Source organism: Phyllostomus discolor, chromosome 6, assembly GCF_004126475.2.
Source record: "Phyllostomus discolor isolate MPI-MPIP mPhyDis1 chromosome 6, mPhyDis1.pri.v3, whole genome shotgun sequence".
Lineage (NCBI taxonomy): Eukaryota > Metazoa > Chordata > Mammalia > Chiroptera > Phyllostomidae > Phyllostomus > Phyllostomus discolor.
In genome coordinates, this window is record NC_040908.2 from 146,254,130 (window position 1) to 146,275,485 (window position 21,356).

At 37.0% G+C, this 21,356-nt stretch overlaps 1 protein-coding gene across 7 annotated transcripts in view; it reads left to right on the forward strand.

The window, feature by feature from the left end:
- Positions 1–21,356, forward strand: part of HIPK3 (homeodomain interacting protein kinase 3) — a 92,922-nt gene that overhangs the window by 54,334 nt on the left and 17,232 nt on the right. For all 7 annotated transcript variants that reach the window (XM_036029212.1, XM_028515519.2, XM_028515520.2 and 4 more), the window contains exons 3-8: positions 7,123–7,246; positions 17,172–17,291; positions 17,931–18,017; positions 18,495–18,679; positions 19,808–19,967; positions 20,333–20,456. In XM_036029212.1, the coding sequence (XP_035885105.1) occupies positions 7,123–7,246; positions 17,172–17,291; positions 17,931–18,017; positions 18,495–18,679; positions 19,808–19,967; positions 20,333–20,456 (800 nt within the window). The remainder of the gene's footprint in view (positions 1–7,122; positions 7,247–17,171; positions 17,292–17,930; positions 18,018–18,494; positions 18,680–19,807; positions 19,968–20,332; positions 20,457–21,356) is intronic.

Genomic DNA, 21,356 nt, shown 5'->3' on the forward strand with positions numbered 1-21,356 from the left:
TCACATTTCCTGGTTAGTCTTAAAACCAAGGTTGATGTGTTTAAAGAGTAAAAGAAGACAATAATAAGTGTAGCATCCAAGTGGGAGAACTTTCAGTAAAATTCTGATAGTTTTAGTAATTCTAGGAATTATTTTAAGGTGTAGTAGATGAGCATAAATTTGGAAGCTATAAAAACTGGCTTTGTATCCCAGCTGCACCTGGTACTTGCTTTGCGACCCTTAGACAAGTACTTGCCCTTGTATCTGTTTCTTTATTATTAAAAGAATTGTTAGGAATATCAAATGGATTAATATTCATAAAGTGTTTATTTTTAATAGAACAATTTGCATTTTATTTGGTATTTCTCAAATATTTCTTTCACTTTTTAAGATTTTATTTTATTTTCAGAAAGAGGGGGAGGGAGAGAGAGAGGGAGAGAAACACCAACATGTGGTTGCCTCTCACACACCCCCAACTGGGGGCCTGGGTGGCAACCCAGGCATGTGCCCTGACTGGGAATCAAACTGTAGACCCTTTGGTTCTCAGGCCTGCACTGAATCCACTGAGCCACACCAGCCAGGGCTCAAATAACATTTCTGAAGTGGATCAGCATGGCTTACATTTCAAAAAATAGGAGATGAATTTTAGAGAAAAAACTGGCAAAACCATTCTTCCAAAAGGGAATTGGCAGTAATCCAGATGAGAGATGATGGTGGCTTGGACTAGGGTGGTAGCAGTAAAGGTGGAACAAAGTGATCAAATTCTCAATCTGTTTTATATATAGAGTCAATGGGCTCTGTTCATAGATGTGGGAAGTCAGAGAAGAGTCAAATTTTATTCTCGCAAGTCATGGGCCTAAGAAAGTAGAAGGATAAAGTTGGCCTTTCCTGTGATCGGGAAGGCTAGGGAAGGAAAATTGGGAATTAGGAGTTGTTTTTGAACACGATTAATTTGAGATATCTAATAGATAGTCAAGAAGAGATGTTGAGTTGGTGTACCTAAGTCTGGAGTTAAGGAGAGTGGTCTGCGTTGAAGATACACATAGGAGAATCTTATGAGTGGAGGTGGTTTGTATTTAGAACTGTGAATGGATAAGAAGATCACCTAAGGGAAGTGAATGTACATAGACATGATAGATTTCCAAAGATGGAGCCGGGGAACCTCCAGAACTGAAAGGTTATGGAAATGAAAGGTTATGGAGCTAGAAAGGAATTTGAGAGGTGGGGTAGTGAGGTAAAGAGGAGAAGAGTGGTGTCCTGGAAGTCAGATGCAGTGTTTAAGCAGGAGAGAATAATCAGCTGTGTCAGTGCTGCAAGGCAGATTGACGACGTGGCAATGCAGTGGCTGATGGTGACCTCAGTGAGAGCTATTTTGGTGGAATGATGGGGGTGATGAAAGCCTGCTTTGAGTGAGTTAAAGTTAGAGGCAGAACTGGAGGTGTCCTTTCTAAGCAGTGCTTTCGAAAGGACTGGTGTAAAGGGAAGGGAGAGAGGGGTTATGGCTGAAGGAGAGTATCTGCACAAGAGATTTTTTTCAAGGTGGCAGATGTGGGAGTGTTCCGTGTGCAGAGAGGTATCGATGAGAGAGTGGGAAATTGGTGGTATACTTCATTAAGGGAACACGGATGCCTTAGATAGAAACACTGGCAGGGGCAAGTGGGTTAGTACCTGTGGTGCTGAAAAATGTAAACATTTCTTTCACATTCCATCTTTTTTTCCCCCTCAGTAAAGTAGAATGCAGATAAAACAATCAGGAATGTGGATGGGGGAAGAAGCGGTGGCTTGAGAAGAGAGGTATGAATTAGGGAAGTGGGAGCATGAATAAATTAGGGGAATGTATATACACAGTACTGTTTTACATTTTACATACATTCTCGTACTTAGTCCTGTAGGTAACCTTTGGAGTATGCAAGATATTAAAACCCCATTTTAAAAATGAAGATGCTAAGGCTCAGGTAAATACTTGGCAGTTATAGAGAGAGCTGGGCATCTACTCTTGAGTGTTTCAAATATAGCTCCCTTTAGATGGTTTTCCTTATTTGAAATCAGTGCTTCTTTACCACCCCAAAATTTGCATAGATTCCCAATACTTGAGTACCAGTTTACCATAATGAAATTTACCCAAAGGGAATTTCACTCCTGATCCATGCTCTTTTATTAATATATTGGATTGCCAGTATATGGGCCAAGGGTTCTTACTATTTTCTTTTAGTGCCCTAGAGGACTGATAAAGGGGTATACCCTTATAAGATCAAGTCAGTCATAAAGTCTGCTTCACTGAACAAAATAGAAAAATCAGTAGTTTCTTCAACATTAGTACCCCTTTTCCTTTTTGGATATACTGTATATTCCATCAAAGGCATTTTTCTCTCTGTACTGGCGAGTTGTGTCCGAGGCAGTGTGTACTTGTTTTTGGCGAATAGACTCTCTGCTCTGGACTTTCTTCAGCACTGGAGTATATGCTTGCTTACTAGGCTGGTGAGCTGACCTGGCTGGCCTCTCTTAATTTCTCATTTTTCGTAATAACCCAGAAGTGGAAACAGCCTAAATGCCCATCACCGGAAGAATGGATAAGTAAATGTGGTATGTCCGTGCAATGGAATACTATGCACCAATACAAGTTAATGAAGTACTGATACATGCTACAATGTGTTTGAACTTTGAAAACATGACAAGAGAAAGAAACAAGTCACGAAGACCACAACTTGTATGATTTCTTTTGTATAAAGTATCTAAGGAGACAGAAGGTAGATTTGTGGTGACCTAGGAATGGGGAAGTTTGTGACAAATGAGTGACTGCTGATGAATATAGGTTTCTTTTTGGGATAATAAAAGTGCTCCAAAATTGTGGTGATAGCTGCACAATTCTGTGAACATACTAAAAACCATTGAATTTTACCATTTTTAAAAAAGATTTTATTTATTTATTTTTAGAGAGGGAAGGGAGGGAGATAGAGAGAGAGAAACATCAATGTGTGGTTGCTGGGGGTCATGGCCTGCAACCCAGGCATGTAGCCTGACTGGGAATCGAACCTGCGACACTTTGGTTCGCAGCCCGCGCTCAATCCACTGAGCTACGCCAGCGAGGGAATTTTACCATTTTAAATGGGTGAATTCTATAGTATGTGGATTATATCTTAATAAAACTGTTACTTTAAAAAAATACCTTCTGAATCTTTCTCCACCTCAGAGAAGACTACCCTAATTTTTGTATTTTAATTTTTATTGAGTTTACCATTTTCAAGTTTCTGCTGCATTTCTCTGGTATCTTATTGTCAAAGGTAGAGAGAAGTATGCAGATACATATTCATCATCAATGGAAGCCTAGACGGCTGCACCTTGAGGTCTTATTGACTGACTGTTACCTGAGAGAACCATCAATTCTCTCATTTCAGAAAGTTTTTGATCAGTGTCCTAGACCTGACCAGACCTGTGTCGTTTGTCACTGGAGTCACAAGAAGCTTAAGAATAGCAGCATTACATGGTGGCTTAACTGATATATTCTCTATTTGGAGAAAAACCAAGGAGCCAAATTATGATCACTATTTTCTTGATGTCCATAAAATCATCACATGAGTTCATAGTTTAGTGGCATTTGTTGTGATAACCTAAGTCATCTCTCTCTATTATAAGAACATAATTGTTTCTAAAACTAGACATAGTGAGTTCCTGAACTGAGATACCCCTTTTCTAACAAGACTAGGTTTCCTCTGTCAGTAGTTGAATTTTCAACTTAAAAAAGTAAGTGAAAATGAAATGATATAAAAGAAAATAAAATGTTCCATTAATAGTCATCTTCTTTTCTGAGTGTCAGCACTTCACTGTGGTCTTATTTGAAGCATCTGCTGCCACCATTCTCTTTTGGTGTCTAGCAAAAGTCCCTTATACGCCATCTAGAGTTCAGTTGCCCGCTTAAAAAATTTTTTTTTTCAGCTTACCCACTTTACATGTTATATCAGTGTTTCAAGGTTTTGGAGAAGGAGAAAGGATTTGGTCTTAATAATGATAAATTTGAGTAAAAGCACATGGCAAAAAGAAAGAAAGAAAGATAGCATTTAAGGTAGAGATTGCCTTTGTTAGCATATGACCTAAATTTGTGAGTTTGTGGTTTTGACACTTGCCTTCTAATTGTGGTAGAGTAACAAACAACAGGTTTATTCACACTCTCCATTCAGTAAACGTGTCTACTGTGTGCCTTGCCTGTTCCGCAGAAGTACAGGTGATGTCTTTTCCCTGCTATGGCCTTAGCACTGCCTCATTGTTGGTGCTCAGAAGGGAGTTAAGGCAGATTAAAAACGGAGTGGAAGAACTTCCTTTAGGACTAGAACAGAAGATTTATTTTGAGAGTGGTCCGCATATCAGAATCCCTGCTATGATCATCTTTATACAAAAGTATATTTAGCCCAGGGGAAGAATTTGAAAGCCAATTATGATGTAACCAAAAAAGTAAGGTTCATTCCTTACTGACAGATGGATACAGCATCCTTTTATGCATAGTCTTAATTTTTAGAGTTTATTTGATTGTGAGATTGGCTGGTAGAACTCTGACATCCCTGAATTTCATGTATATCAGCAGTTTTCAACCTTTTTCATCATATGGCAAACATAAACTTACTAAAATTCTGTGGCACACCAAAATATTATATTTTTTGCCTACCTGACAAAAATAGGTAAAATTTTGATTAATTCACACTGCATGGCTATTGTTGTTTTGGCTGCCGTCAGTTTTTATTTGACAGTCTAAGGGAAGAGGTCAAGTGCCATTGACCAAATCATCAGGTGTTGCATGTTTTAAAAACTTAAACAGCACACCAGTTAAAAATTGCTGATACACATTATAAGTACTTTAAGGTATTGTTTCTCAACCTTTTACATGTAGTAGTACACACAGAAAATGATCATATTTTTGGCATACTAGGGTGAACTGTAGAGAATTTGGACACATTCGAATGGGATTTAATGAAGAAATTTACTGCATTTTCTTTATGATATGTATGTGTTATAGAGTAAGACACAAAAGCTTTTGGGAACATAGTTGTGGCAGCCATGGAATCGTGCCCCTCAGATTCCCCTTCAGGGAAACCTCTTGGAGGAGCACAGTTGCTCCTCAAGGAAACCACAGTTGTTTCCTTCAAGGAAACCTCTTGGAGGAGCACAGTTGACTGAGACCTTCCAGCGGTTGCACCTTCAGGAGCCACACTGCCTCTGGGCTGCTCCCAGCCGGCAACTGTCATAGTGGGTAGACTGGAGCTGTGCTGAGCTTGCTTGATGGGGGGACTTGCCATTGGTCCAACAGACTTTCTTCACTACAGTTGGAGGTTTTTTCTACCCAACTCATCTTCCACGGGTATCAGAACTACTCAAGGTCTGAGCAGCCTTCACATACTCCTGCATCCTCTTCCTGTATCCTTCACAGGCATCTTCCCCAAGAAAGGTGTGGCACATCCGATCTGCTTTGCACAGGGTCCAAATGGACAATAATATATAATAAAGTTGCATAAAACTGCCAGTTAAATTTTTTATATTTAAAAAACAAGAAATTTGAATTTGCTTCCATGAATATAACATTTTTAAATGATTTTAAAAATTTATTTTGGTAGAGGGAAAGGGAGAGAATCAGAGAATCACCGATCAACTGCCATGCTCCAGCTGGGGACCAGACCTGCAACTTGGGCATGTGTGCTAACTGGGAATTGAACTGATGACCTTTTGCTTGGCAGGATGATGTCCAACCAACTGAGCCACACTGGTCAGAGCATGAATGTAACTTTTGTATCTTAGGTTTTATGTTTGAAGTGGCTTTAGGCAACTCCTGGTCAAGATTTTGAAAAGATACCTCCATATTAATGTCACCATCAATTAGAAACTTGGCTTATTTATTAAATGGTAGCAAATGGCAGAAGCAATTCATTGCTCTTTGTTTAATTGACGGGAACTTCTTTCTTACTGTTAACCAAATTTCAGTCTCTTTAAATTGTATATTTCAGGTATTGTTGTTATGTTACTTTCATTGCCAAATGTGATGTTGAAGTTTTCTAAATAGCCAATTTCAAATTCCATGAGTTTTTTATATTAAAAATTTCAATATAATCATAGAGCTTTACACACACAGCTATAGCCCCATTAGTCTTAATAATTCTTTAGCATTCTAATTAGTGCATGATTAAATATCACTAATGAATCCCATTTTACTCTATACTTTTGAAACTAACTGCCCTTTTGCTTTGAACTTGTTTAAGCATAGGTTAATACACTTGTGCCCACTTCTCTTTCTTTCTGCCTAGACTTCTAACCCAGACTTTACTTTGATGCTTTCCTTTGTGCGACCCAGCCTGTGTTGGAATGACTTATTTGAGAAATATTTACTGAATGCATATTCTTTGCTGGGTTCTGCATATACAGTAGTGAACAAAAATAAGATTTGTGTTTTCTATTGTACCATGTTTATTCAGTGGATTATAATCCTGTCAAGAATCCTGGAATCTCAACTTTCTCATGGGAAAGCCATGTGAAATAGCATCATAATTTATCTGGGAGTATCTTTAATGGAATTCATCTTCCAAATTAAAAAAGCTCTTTAAGTGCTGAAATGCGTTTTAACTTTTTGATATATCATCTACTTTTCTGCCTTTTAAAGCAGAATACATTGAACTTGGTCTTGTCTTTTTTGAATGACTAATGGCCCTAATTATATGAATATTTATTATTGTGTTCTGAAATGTTATCTAGGTCTAGATCCACTTCTAGCCTTTGCGGTTTTATTTTTTTGGTTTTATATTTCAAAGTCTGTTTTTTAGTTCTTTTGATGTCATAGTGCATGTACTTAATAGCAGTTTTTTTCTAGTGTGTTACTTCTAATCTGTCGTAGTCTCAAAAGCAAGTCTATGCTTTTTCCCTTTTTTAGCGTTAATAGAAATATGAGGATTAAATGTAGAGATTTTATCATAGTGATGTACTTACAGCACCTTTTAAAGCTTAATTTAGGATTATGGCTAGGTTTCAAAGAATTTTGAAAAGTGAAGAGTTACTGTAAATAGAAGGTGATTTTTTTGTCATTTTACTAACCTTTCTTAGAGTGTCAGATGAAATCAGATACTTTTTAAAGGAATACCATGCTGAATTTTTTTTTTTTTTTAATTTCAGAGCTCCAGAGATTATATTGGGGTTGCCATTTTGTGAAGCCATAGACATGTGGTCCTTGGGATGTGTGATTGCAGAATTATTCCTTGGATGGCCGCTCTACCCAGGAGCCTTGGAGTATGACCAGGTAACAGAACTGTCGTGATAATCTAGTAGAATTGGTGGATTGTAAAGAGAAAGAATAGATTAATAGGAATGTTTTTCTTTAGGTACACAATACATCTGAAAAACCTTTTAAAAAGAAAATGGCAAGACCTGAGATCTTGTGGATTTTAAATTCAAGATCTCAAAACTGTATTTGATTTTTACAAACTCTTTTATAACACTAAGTAAGTCTTATAAATAAAGGTACAATCCACAGCCCAAAAACCAGTTTTGTAAAAGTCTTGGGAGAATTTTCTGCATTACTTTTAGACTACCGACATATAAACGGCTGGGCTGTGTCCATTTAAATAATAGCGCTGTGCTTGGGTGACAGACTCTGATGAGGGATGAGATGTCAGCCCCTTCCAGGGAATAAAAGGTATCATATAACTACTGTTCTTAAACCAACAACTCTTTCTAGTCTTAAGTACCTCAGTCACCTGATCTCTGTTTAATATTTTTAGCTGTTTTTGAATGGTGCTAAAAGTCTAGTTTAACATTATTTAAGTGATTCTCAGTAGAATCCAGCAAATTACCTCTTTAGACCCTTTTCATGATAATTTCCAGGTATATTTGTTAGCCTCTCTCTAAGCTAGTAGATGATGTAGTTTGCTGTTTTCTTGATTTTAAATATGAAGATTTTCTTTGGGAATAAGTGTTACCTTTTTATTATTTGAAAGAGTTTTCATAACATCTTATTAGAGAGATACATATTCAGCTCATGAACTAAGTGGTTATATTTTTGTGTAATTGGCTTATAGTGGATAAATATGAATTTTATTCAAAAGATACACTACTTAACTTTTAGGCATAAAAATAGAATATAGAACATTTTAAAGCATATATGACATAATTGTAACAATAAAATGTAGTGCATTATTTCTGATTTTCAGGGCATAGCATTCTGGGTCAAAAGGGATATGAGCCCTGGTTGGTGTGGCTCAGTGGACTGAGTGCTGGCCTGTGAGCCAAAAGGTCGCTAGGTGGATTCCCAGCCAGGCACATGCCTGGGTTGTGGGCCAGGTCCCCAGCAGAGCATGTGCGAGAGGCAATCAGTTTTTTCTCTTGCATGTGGATGTTTCTCTCCCTCTCTTTCTCCCTCCCATTGCTTCTTTCTAAAAATAAATAAAATCTTTTAAAATTTTTTTTAAAGGGAAAGAAAGGGGGAGATGCACGAGGTAGCTAATTTGGTGACATAAATGTTGCTGAGATGATGCTAAGTCATTTACTATTAATTCTGTTTTTTTAACATTTTTTAATTGTTCAAGTACAGTTTTCTGCTTCTTTCCCCCAGTCCTTCCCACCACCCAGCCCTCCCCTATTAATTCTTAAATTAGATATAATTAACATTAATCTCTTTCTTCAAATGACTGTCTACCCATAAAACTTTTTAGGCCAGGTTTACTATAGTCTTTGCCTTCCTTCATTCTGCATATATCTTAAAAGACAGTTTCTGTAACATTTCTGTACATACTTAGTATTGTCAGCTTTTACCCAACCACTAACTTGATGCAGGTGCTAACCTGTAGTTTTGAAACAGTTGGTGATTTAGTTGGAGAGCTCCATAATTCTTTTTTTTTTTTTTTAAATATATTTTATTGATTATGCTATTACAGTTGTCCCATTTCCCCCTTCACTCCCCTCCGCCCTGTACCCCCCCTCCCACCCACATTTCCCCCTTTAGTTCATGTCCATGTGTCATACTTATGAGTTCTTTAGTTTCTACATTTCCCATACTATTCTTGCCCTCCCCCTATCTATTTTCAACCTACATTCTATGCTACTTATTCTCTATACCTTTTCCCCCTCTCTCCTCCTCCCACCCCCCTGCTGCTAACCCTCCATGTGCCCTCCATTTCTGTGGTTCTGTTCCTGTTCTAATTGTTTACTTAGTTTCTTTTGGTTTTGCTTTAGGTGTGGTTGTTAATATTTGTGAGTTTGCTGTCCTTTTACTATACATGTTTTTTCTTTATCTTCTTTTCTTAGATAAGTCCCTTTAGCATTTCATAAAATAAGGGCTTGGTGATGATGAACTCCTTTAACTTGACCTTATCTGAGAAGCACTTTATCTGCCCTTCCATTCTAAATGAAAGCTTTGCTGGATAAAGCAATCTGGGTTGTAGGTCCTTGTCTTTCATGACTTGGAATATTTCTTTCCAGCCCCTTCTTGCCTGTAAGGTCTCTTTGGAGAAATCAGCTGACAGTCTGATGGGAACTCCTTTGTAGGTTACTGTCCCCTTACCTCTTGCTGCTTCTAGGATTCTCTCCTTCGTTTTTACCTTGGCTAATGTAATTATGATGTGCCTTGGTGTGTTTCTTCTTGGGTCGAACTTCTTTGGGGGAGAGCTCCATAATTCTTAGCTGCTCAAGTACTGAGGTGCCAGTCAAATGCTAGAAATATGCCTTTGACTTTGTGTACGACAATTTATGGCATGTATACTATGCTGGAACAGGATACCACCTGGTGACAATTTCAAGTTGATTTGTTATTATACTCTGGATTTGGACTTTACAATTTTATTCTTGGACAACTGATGTTAGTACTGAAAACAGCCCTACAGATTTTGTAGTTACTGCCCCTTCTAATTTTCTCTTAATTGTTATTCAATTGTGTTTGTCCCACTTTTCCCCCTGTTGTTCTCCCCTGCCCCCCTCACCCCCATCTTCCATTTTCATCAAGGAGAGAACTGAGGGCTAGGAAAGTGAAATGGCTCGTCAGAAGTTACAATGGTGATTTAAGACAGACCCGCCCAAAATTCAGTTTTTCTTAATTCCGTAATTGAATTTAAACTGTTAATCTGAGTCGTATCAATAGCATTTTCAAAATGTATATTGCTTTAATTACAAAGGGATATAGTAATTGAAAAAAATTGTGAACATATAGCATTGATAGTTGCAGTTATCAATTCAGTATTTTAAAAGTTATTTTCTAAAATATATGAATGCAAGTGAATAGGAGCAGTGGTGTGAATATTCTCATTTTTGTTCCAGTTTTAGACTTTATTACTCCTTTTCAAATGTGATGTTTACTACATAAGCTTTGATAAGTATCTATTTTCAGGGTAAGGGAGCAGCACCTTTCTATTTCTAATTTTCAAAGTTTAAAAAGAAAATCCTGAATTGGTTTTGCACTCTCAAATCCTTTTTTGCACCTATTAAAACGTTCACCTATTTTGGTTGTTTTTAACTGTATGCATTAATGCATTAATGTGGTTGGATTCCATGCGTTTTCCCTCTAATTAGGATGTGAAAGGGCCAGCCCTAGGGTTTGCCTCCCGCTCTTACCTGTTCCTATTCAAGTCATCAGCTGCCCTGATACACTTGAATAGCCAGCCAATTGGGGTATGGTCACTATTTTATTTTGTTTTGTTTTGTTTTATTTATTTCATTTATTTTACTTTATTTTATTCTACATTATTAACTTATACTTTTAACAAATAAATATTTGAGTGACATTGGTTCATGGGGCCATACAGGTTTCAGGTGTACATTTACATAGTTTTTTGCCTGCAATGGCAGTGCAGTGGGCTATATTAATATTACTAATTGACACTGAGCTCTTTTATGGAACTGTTCTTGACACTTTACATTTACTCATTTAACGTTCAACATAACCCTATGAGGTATATACTATATTGCTTCTGTTTTAGAAATAAGGAAACCGTATTGTTGATATTTCTTATGTCTAACCTTTATCTAACCTTCTAATGAAATATCTTTTTTTTTTTTTTGAAAAGAAGCAAAAAAGTTAACTTTAGACTTGTAATTATTATGTACTTGAAAGCCAAATTTCAGTCATTGGGAAAAAATATTCAGAATATTTTAATTCTTCATTAGGGGTTTTTGTTCTAGCCCTTTAATCAATCTTTATCATCTCTTAAAGGCTTTCTGTGGCAATTTTCTTTTTGAATTTTGGATTCTACAACTAGACACTGACCATGTTGAGAATTTGGCACATTATATTTTCTCATACATGTATTTTGTCCTCATTTGTGTGCAAATATATTTACTGTGTGTGTTTAGAGAATGCTGCCCTGGGAATTGGTACTGTTTGCATCCCTTCCTGTCTTAATTGTACATACTCTGTCTCATTAGTGTTCTCTGTACTAGATTCAACTTATACTTACCAGAGAAATATAGAAGATGTGATAGGAAATTAAATAACTATTTTTATAGATGGATGGACAGCCAATATTTGCTTGATAAGTTTTGCTTGTTCCTGCAAAGTGTTTGTTGGAGTTTAGATAGAATCTTCTCTAGAACAGCTGAAAGTCTGAATTGATACTCAGATTATTATGCTTGGTGATTTCAAGTAATATCTTAATAAAGTTCACTATTTCAACTCCAGGGTGGTGGTGGAAATCTTTAAAGGATTCTACTTTGTCAGGTATTTGAATTGGAAAGAGACTTACTCAGGGTGTTTCAAGTTCATTTATTCCTGTGTAGACTATCAAAATAATCCAAAAGAGGAGCTATAATATGACTAGATGTTGTGAAGCCTATAGTTGTAGGTACTTCTGAATTCAAAGCAACATTAGGTGGATTAATAGGTATTAGTAGAACTTCACTCTGGTGTGAGATCGTAAGTGTGACATCACCACTTTTCAAGTGCTTTTATCTGTTCTGATTCTAATTTGCCACTCACAGTTTCAGCTTTTTAAAGAATCATTAAAATTTTTTTCAATTACAGTTGACATACACTGTTTTATTAGTTTTAGGTGTACACTCCAGTGATTAGACATTATATAACTTACCAGATGATCATCCCAATAAATCTAGTACCCATCTGACACCATGCATAGTTATTAAAATATTATTGACTATATTCCCTTCATGCTGTACTTTACACCCCCATGACTGTTCTGTAACAGTCAATTTGTACTTCTCAGTACCTTCACCTTTCCCCTGCAATGCCCCTCCACGCTGGCAACCATCAAAATGATCTCTGTATCTGTGAGTCTGTTTCTGTTCTTCATTTTTTTTTTTAGATTCGATTGTTGATAATATGTATTTATTGCAGTTTTATTCATAATTTTTTTCTTATTCTTAATGAAGACTGGTGTGGTAGTGATGAACTCCTTTAGCTTTTTCTTTTATTTTTTTAAATATTTTATTTATTTATTTTTATAGAGAGGGGAAGGGAAGGAGAAAGAGAAGAAGAGAAACATCAGTATGTGGTTGCCTCTTGCACACCCTATGCTGGGAATCTGGCCCACAACCCAGGTGTATGCCTTGACTGGGAATTGAACCTGTAACCGTTTGGTTCACAGTCCAGTGCGTAATCCACTGAGCCCCACCAGTCAGGGCTCTTTTAGCTTTTTCTCGTCTGTGAAGCTCTTTAATATGTCTTTCAATTCTAAAAGAGAGCTTTGCTGGGTAGAGCAGTCTTGGTTATAGGTCCTTGCTTTTCATCATTTTGAATATTCCTTGACAGTCCCTTCTGGCCTGCAAAGTTTCTGTTGAGAAATCAGTTGGCAGTCTCTTGGGGGCCCCTTTGTAGGTAACTGACTTCTTTTCACTTGCTGCTTTTAAGATTCACTCAGCCAGAATGTATGGGGGCTTCTCTTCCTGGCAACCCTGGTCCTGGGGGGTTTATTGTAGGGCTGGGACCCCTCACTCCTCAGGGGGGACCTTTGTAGCCGAGATGCCCCTTTCAATTTGTATCTGCCACACGTGGCTCTGGGACCAGCCCATTCCATGTCTCTGCCTCTCCTACCAGTCTTGATGTGGCTGCTGCTTTAGTTCCCCAGTTGTAGAACTTCCATTCAGCCAGATTTCAGGTGGTTTTGAATGATGGTTGTTCTGTAGTTTAGTTGTAATTTTGATGTGGTTGTGGGAAGATGCGAGTCATGAGAGTAATGTGGCTGTTGGATGAGGCGATTTACCTATGCTGTCACTTGGCCTGGAGGTCTCTGCTTTCATTTTTTAATGTTTATTGATTTTAGAGAGAAAAGGGAAGGGCGGTAGGGGTAACGACAGAGAGAGAGACAGATAGACAGACATCGATTTGTTGTTCCACTGACATACGCATTCAAGTTGCTTTAATGTGCACCGTGAATGGAGATTGAACTTGGCGTATCGTGATGGCACTCTAACCAAGTGAGCTCCTTGGCCAGGGCTCTAACGCACTCTTAACTTTGCTTAGGTTAGCGGGGCCATCAAACTCCAGCTATACCTTATCCCACTTCAGCTCATTCCGAAACAGTAATTAGTATTTCTTACTCACATTCCTGATACTATAAATCTGATTTGCTTAGGGTATTTCTATTTGAGTTCACAAGGCCAATTTGTGAGTTAATTGTTTCTGTGTCAGGTTCTTACCTTTCACCCACTGAGGGGGGACAGGGGAGGCAGTAAGTGGGTCCCTTCATGTATTAGAGGTTATACATGGAACAGTTTCTCCTCAAAAGATTGGGCAGGCATGGTGATAAAAAAAAATAAACTTACAAATTCACTTGATGCTTTTTGTTTTGTTTTGTTTTGTTTTGAGTGCCATGCCAGTTTCTTAGATACCCTATTCTCTGCTCTTTTAGCACTTAAAAAAAAAGATTTTGTTTTATTTATTTTAGAGAGGGGAAGGGAGGGAGAAGAAGAGGGAGAGAATCATCAGTGTGTGGATGCCTCTTGTGCGGCCCCTACTGGGGACCTGGCCCGCAATCCAGGTTCGACTGGGAATCGAACCTGTGACCCTTTGGTTCATAGGCCAGTGCTCAATCTACTGAGCCACACCAGCGAGGGCTGTTTTCTTTTTCATAATGTCACTTCCTAGCTTAATCGCATAGTATGTGCTTATTTATTTATCCTACTGAATTATGTGCTTTTGAAGATCAGCACCGTATGTTATTCATGTGCATGTCTTTAGCATCTCATATATAATAACGCTTTGTGTATGTTTGTTGAAATTGAATTGTTGAACACCTTTCCTACCATCTAAGAGACTGATGTAACATCTAGGTACTGAACTCTTAGTACTTTTCTGTTTCTGTTTCCATGAAACAAGGAACTCAGACATTGGGGAATGTGGGGTGAGGGGAAAGAACCACATTTTAATGAAATGAAGTTAATTTGTAAGGAGGAAATAACTTTTTTAGTTATTTCATTTAAAATTGAGGATACAAATATGGGTAAACATGGAATCTATTGTCAGGAGGCTCACAGTCTAGTAGGGAAAACACATTAAAAAAATTGTAACGCAGTGTTATGGAGGCATTAAAATTGATGTGTTCCAGGTGTGATGGTAGCATAGGAAGAAAGTGATCACCCCTGTTTGGGACGGTTAGGCATCGCTTTACAGAGGAGAAATCCTTGAACTGAGGCTTGAAGAAGGAATAATGAAAGTTTGTCACACGGATTTGGCGAAGTGGGGCAACACGCACAGGGGAGCATGAAGTAGGAGTTACAGAGCAATCTAGAAAAGTGAAAGTAGCTGATGCAGAACAGCTAATTTCCACAGCTAATTTCCTGTAACTAGCTGGTACAAGAGCATGTGTAGAGCAGGACAGAGACAAAGCTGTGTGCCATGAGTAGAAGTTTGGAATCATTCTGTAGGGAGTAAAGTAATTTTTTACAGGGTAAGCGACAGATTTGCATTTTAGCAAAATGGCTGTTAGCCACGTGAACAATAAACTCGGGGTGAGTGAGTGAGTACAACTGCCTCCCTGCACTCTCATTAGGGAGGCAGTTGTACTGATTAGGACATGAAATTGTGTAACTCAGAATTGAAGAAGACCTGAAATAGGGATGGAGAGGAGGGGCTGTTATGAAAAATACTCATAAGGTAAAATTGTTCAGGTTTTGGATGTTGTGGGGAGGAGGATGAGGGAGAGGTGCTAGTCTGTCATAAATTTCAGGCTTCTGATTTTTGTGTTTGGGTTCCTGTTCATCAAAGGGGGCGGGAGGAGGAACATGAGGATTAACAGATTTCAGGGAAAAGCAGTTTAGAATATGCTCACATGGAGATACCTAAAGGCCAGCTACTGAATCTACAGATCCAGAGCAAGAGATAAATATTAATGTGCAGAATTAGAGAGAAAACCATGGGCATTGGAGCTTGTAGAAGGAACGACATAGAAAACTCTGAAACACAATGTCATATAAAGAACAAGTGGAAGAAGGCAAGCAATTAAAGACTCAAGAATAAGGAAGAGAACCAGGAAAGAATGATGTTGTGGAAATGGAAGGAACAGAGTTTTTAAGTAAAAAGGTAATAGCTAATCGTAGCAGTAGGATAAGGGTTAATTTGTAACTATTAAATGTGTCAATTATTAACAGGCTGTTTCTTATCTTAGTACTTTATCATGGGAGTAATAGTAATATCCAGATTGTAGTGTGTTGACATGAGAAGTAAAATATAGGTTACTATTTTAGGACTATTAAGTGAATGAGAAAAGAGTTTTAAAGGGCTATTTTGGGGGGGAGATAGAAGATAGTAAACATTTTTCTAAATTGAGTGGAAAGATCTCAAAGAGAAGAAGAAATAGAAGATGCAGAAGAAGATGGGTTAGTTGATAGAGCAGAGTCCTTGATGTTTAAAAAAAATAAGAACCCTGTGTTCTCAAACATAATTTCGAGGAGCTAAGGCTCTGTTTATTCCCTGTGCTGCCCAGCCATTAAATTGGGGAAAGGATATTTGAGGGCCTACTGTGTATCATCCATTATCATGGGTGTATATTTAAGTAAACAAAACAAAGTACTTCCCTTCATGAAATTTAACATTCATTCTAATGAAGAGTAGGGTAACAAAATATAGAAAGTAATCATTCAGAGTATCAGTTGGTAAAAAACATGGTGAAGAAAAAAAACAACAGTAAGGAAGTTGTGGAGAGCTTATTATTTGTCGGTGGGTCTTGGAAGGCCTCATGAATAAAGTGACATTTGAGCTGACGGCCGAAGGAAGGGAGAGATGAGCCATATAGATTCCTGGGCCAGAGTGTTCCAGAAGTAAGGAGGTTAAGTTCAGAGGGCCTGAGGCTGAAACTTCTAGTTGTTCCGAGAGTGCTCATCCACACCCGTGTCTCTCCCTCCCCTGATTCAACCACGCCAGTGACGTAGCTGTGTTCCCTCGAATGCCCCCGCAGTCATAATTCACCAAGTCTTTATCCATCTGCGATTTATCAGTCTGTGTGTCTCTTGGACCTACCCCTGCCTCTCTCTGCCGCTCAGTCTTTCAGTTCAGGCCCTAGTCATCTCTCCTCTGGCCTCATCCTCTCCCCATTCTTAGACATTATGTTAAAAACGTAACTTGTTAACTCCTGCCTAGATATCTCTAGTGGTTTCTTACTTCCTGGAGTAAAATCCAAACTTCTTAACCTACTGATAAGTCCTTTTGCCTTCTGGTTCAATTTTATCTCTTGCCATTTTTCCCTCAGTGAACCCTCTGTTGTCCCTGGTCTTTGGACGTGTGGGCATTTTGTCCTGATTTCCCATATTAACTCATATTATAATCTTAACATAATTCATAATAGATTAGGTTTTCCCTTATTCCTACAGGGCTAACAAACTCTCATTTGTTCTTTAAGACCCAACTTGAGCATCACTTGTCCTGGTACATTATGTGACTATAATTATTTTAGGTATCCCGTCTCTGTCTTTCTTAAAGCATGCATTTATTATGGTGCTTATGACACTGCATTATAATGATTGACTTGTGTGTTCCCCACTAGACTGTGAATTTCTTGAGAGCACAAACCATATCATTTAATTCTTTTTTTTTAAATTTTATTTTCATTGTTGTTCAAGTACAGTTTTCTGTCTTTTACTCTCATCCCAGCCCACCCTCCCATCCCTTCCCACCTCCCTCTGTTATTTAATTCTTAATATCTAGCATAGTGTCTGATATATAATATGTGTTCAGTTAATATTTATGGCATGAAAGAATAAACCCTTCTGTTTTGTAAATTATTTTTCAGATTCGATACATATCTCAGACTCAAGGTTTACCAGGAGAACAGTTGTTAAATGTGGGTACAAAATCCACAAGATTTTTTTGCAGAGAAACAGATATCTCTCATTCTGGTTGGAGATTAAAGGTAATTCATTTAAAATATATGTATTTAGAAAAACATTTATCTCTGATGCCTCATTTGCATGGATAACATCCTCCATATTTAATTTAATTTTATTGCCTTTTTTCTTCTTTTGAATTTTCATTTCGACACCCTCTCCCTCCCCCTAGCCCTTTTTAACTAGGAAGGCCCTTTTTGAATGATTTAGTTCATTCTCTAACCTGGCAACATAGTTATTAACTAAAGTTAAATGGTTTTTAAAACTTTATGTGTATAATTACTTTTGTGTTGTATGTTTCATCTTCTCTATCTAGTTCCACATTTTTAAGCTTTATAGGACAGCGACTGAATCTAACCACTTACTAGTAACCCAAGTACCTAAATTGTTCCTGGATCTTTTGGGTGATCAATAAATCCTCAATAATTAAATTTGTAATTATTTTGTTTAAGGAGTTTGTTATAGATGAGTTTTTAAAAATTGAACAAAGCTCTTCTCATTTTTCTGTACTTAAAAATACATTTATGATAGTAATTCTTTTGAAAATACTACTTCCCTTAAAATATTCAATATATTAGGCTAAATGTGCCAGAATTACAGGAATAAAGAACTTACAAATGATGGGTAATAATGCATTATTTTCTCTCTTTGATATCTTCAATAAGACACTAGAAGAACATGAGGCAGAGACAGGAATGAAGTCTAAAGAAGCCAGAAAGTACATATTCAACAGTCTAGATGATATAGTGCATGTAAGTAGCAGTCACATTTGTGAATCTTAATGCTGAAGGTGGTGGAATTGATTGCCAAAAATGTGGAAACATGTCAATCATTTTCTAAATGACTGTAGAATACTTGCTGTTTTTAACCTTTTCAAAAGGACAAAATTGATTCTAAGATTTTAACATTTTAGGAACTAAATTGCATTTGTCCTTATTAAATATGTAATTTATGCTATCCTGTTCTTTAGTTAAAAAACATTTTCTTTAAAAGGGAAAATCCTAGCAAACAAGTATTTTTATATTTCATTAGAAATGGATATTTCTTTAGTGAAAAGGTTTTTTTCCTGCTTTGAACACTATTTGATACTTGAAAACATTTTGAGAATTTGTTAAACTCAATTGTTCTTTCTTATTTCAAAATAATTGTGGTTCTTTGTTCCTTCCTATGTTGTGTTGTATTTTTTTTAACTGTGAAACATTTGATGACTTAAAATTTTGGTTTTGCAGGTGAACACAGTGATGGATTTGGAAGGAAGTGATCTTTTGGCTGAGAAAGCTGATAGAAGAGAATTTGTTAGTCTGTTGAAGAAAATGCTGCTGATCGATGCAGATTTAAGAATTACCCCAGCTGAAACTTTGAACCATCCTTTTGTTAACATGAAACATCTTCTAGATTTTCCTCATAGCAACCAGTAAGTTACCTTGAAATTTGTTAAAGCAGTTCTGGAGAAATAATAATACACTATCTTTTTAAAAAATCAGTTTGTTAGAAAAATGATTAAATTTCTTCATTAAATATAAGTAACCGAGTCAGAAGAGGTCATGCTAACTTGGCCAAGATCACATAGGCTAGTAAGTGGCAGAGGAGCACTAGAACACAAGTCTCAGTTGCACTCCAGTGTTCTTTTCTAAAACACCAGGCTGAAAATGACCGAGTGATTTTGTTTTTATATGACATTCTTACTATAGCAACCAGGCATATATATACTAGAAGGAAATGTTAACATTTCTTCCTTTTTTAAGTCTTACAAACTCTATTTTCAATTTCCCTTCACACCATTTGCTTTTCTCCCCTTCCTCCTTTCTCTTCTGTGTTGTGGAAAGAAAGGAGGGTTTTGTTTTTTTTTTTTTAATGGGGTAGTAGAGAAAAATGTATGCTCCAATTGAAAAGCCTTATCGGAATTACCGTAGGCCAATCTTGCAAGTTCTTTCTTTGAATCCCAGACCTCTTTTTTATAGGCTGAAGGGAGTAAAACAAATCACATAAAGTGGCTTCTTTTAATATTTTGAAAAGACTGAATGAAGAAGTTACAGGGATAAATAATATCTGCTATTGTGGATTACCCTTAGAAAACTGGTGTTTTTATAAAGTTGAACTACTACCTCTACCCCACCTCCCACCACTTAAAAATGTCTAATGGTTTCCATATATAAGCACTTGAAAAATAATGTAACTGGATAGTTGGTGCAATTATTTTAAGGATGTGTAGAGATCTAGAAATTTAAGAAAATTTATTTAGGGTGAGGGTCATAAACTTAATAGTGTGCTAACCAAAAAATGCTTACTGTTACTTTGATATCTTAAAAAATATCACAGATATAAAAATATACTTTTACTTGCTTTAAAATTCAGTCTTGTAGGATTTCCTGGTAGAAACAGTATTGGAAATAAGCAGATTAAATGCAAGTCATAGAATCTTTTTCTTTTGGAAATAATTTTTAAATTAATGTACGTTAATTTTAAACTACTCTAAACACCTAAAATAATATTACAATTAACCTTTCCTCCACTCTTTTTTTTTTTTTTTTTTTTTATACAGTGTAAAGTCCTGTTTTCATATTATGGATATTTGTAAGTCCCACCCAAATTCATGTGACACAAATAATCACAATAAAACTTCAATCTTAAGGCCAGTTTCTTCAAACAGTACTGCTAATCTGACAGCAAATTTTACTAAAATTGGCACATTGAGAAGTCAGGTAAGAATTTAATGATTTATACCTTTTTAAATTGCTTGTTTTGCTTTTGAAGTATACAGAAGTCCCATCTCAGGAATCAGGTGTTACAGTGTGGCTGTTCTCTTAAATTAGTAATGTTTCAGGGTAACACTGGAGTCTATCTGCCCAAGTTCATTTTCTCCTTTCGCCTTCCATTCTTTCCGTATCCTCTACCATCCCTTCTGTGCCACAACTCTACGTATAGTTGAGTCCAGTAGAATCGGTCTCTGGACCCATTTTTATCATAGCATTATGATTTTCGGAAATGTGTTTTAGTTGTTTATAAAGCACATGGGCAGCAGTGGGAAGACCGCTTTGTGTAATGCTACGTGCGCTGATCGTTTCAGGCGTTGACCACGTCTGCTCACTCAGTGGTGCACCATGGGATCCCGCTGCAGGCTGGAACTGCGCACTTTGGTTGTGGCGATGCTTTTCAGCAGACACTGATTATCTGTCCCCCAGCTATTCAAGGTATTCTTTAATTTAAATTACACTTTGAGTTTAGGCATGCATTATTCTTAAACAAATTTAGTTATCTCTCCATTAAGTATACTGCATAGTTTTTGCTACATTTAGTGCCACATTTGAATTTAATTTAAGCTGGTCAGTAAACTTTACAGCAGTAATGTTCATTTCTTGACGGGAGCTCCATTATAATACTCAGTAACAAAATGGGTCATATGACAGTTGTGTTGGCCTGCGCTGAGTATCGATGCTGCAGATGTTCGGGCATGTACATATTACCTACCATCACTAGACGTTAAAGTGTCTGAGAGTTCGCTTGTATAAATTTTGGTCAAAGGAGTTCTGTCCCAAATGTTATACTCTCATTCTTTACCACATACAAAGGGCTGGTTTGTTGTTGTTGTTGTTTTTTTTTTTTAAAGATTGGTTTTTACTAAATCAGATTATGTCCCTTACTTACATGAAAATAGCAAATTAAATCATCAAGTGGCACAGCTGGCAGAATATCTTTGAAGAGGCCATAAATTCTCCAGCAGAAATTTCTTAGTGGTTCTAACAGGGCGATAGCAGCAGACTTTGTAATTGGAATAACAGAATAAAACCCTACTTCCTAGGTTCTTTCATAGCATTTTGTTCTTGCTAAGATTTAACATCTATTTGTATCTTAACGCAACAGGTTAATTACAAGTGGGGCGCTAACTGACCCTTTGAAACATGGTGGTAATAACTGTATGTTTGGTGGAAGTAAAGGAAGTAAAGGACACAAAGGACACCTAGGATGTAGATCTGTTTCTCCTATTTGTAGTGTTGCCCTAGACACAGTTATCAACCTGCTTCAGCCTTAGTCAAATAAAGCAGCCCGAACTACTACTGTTAGTCATTTCTAGCCCTTAATGTTTTTGGATT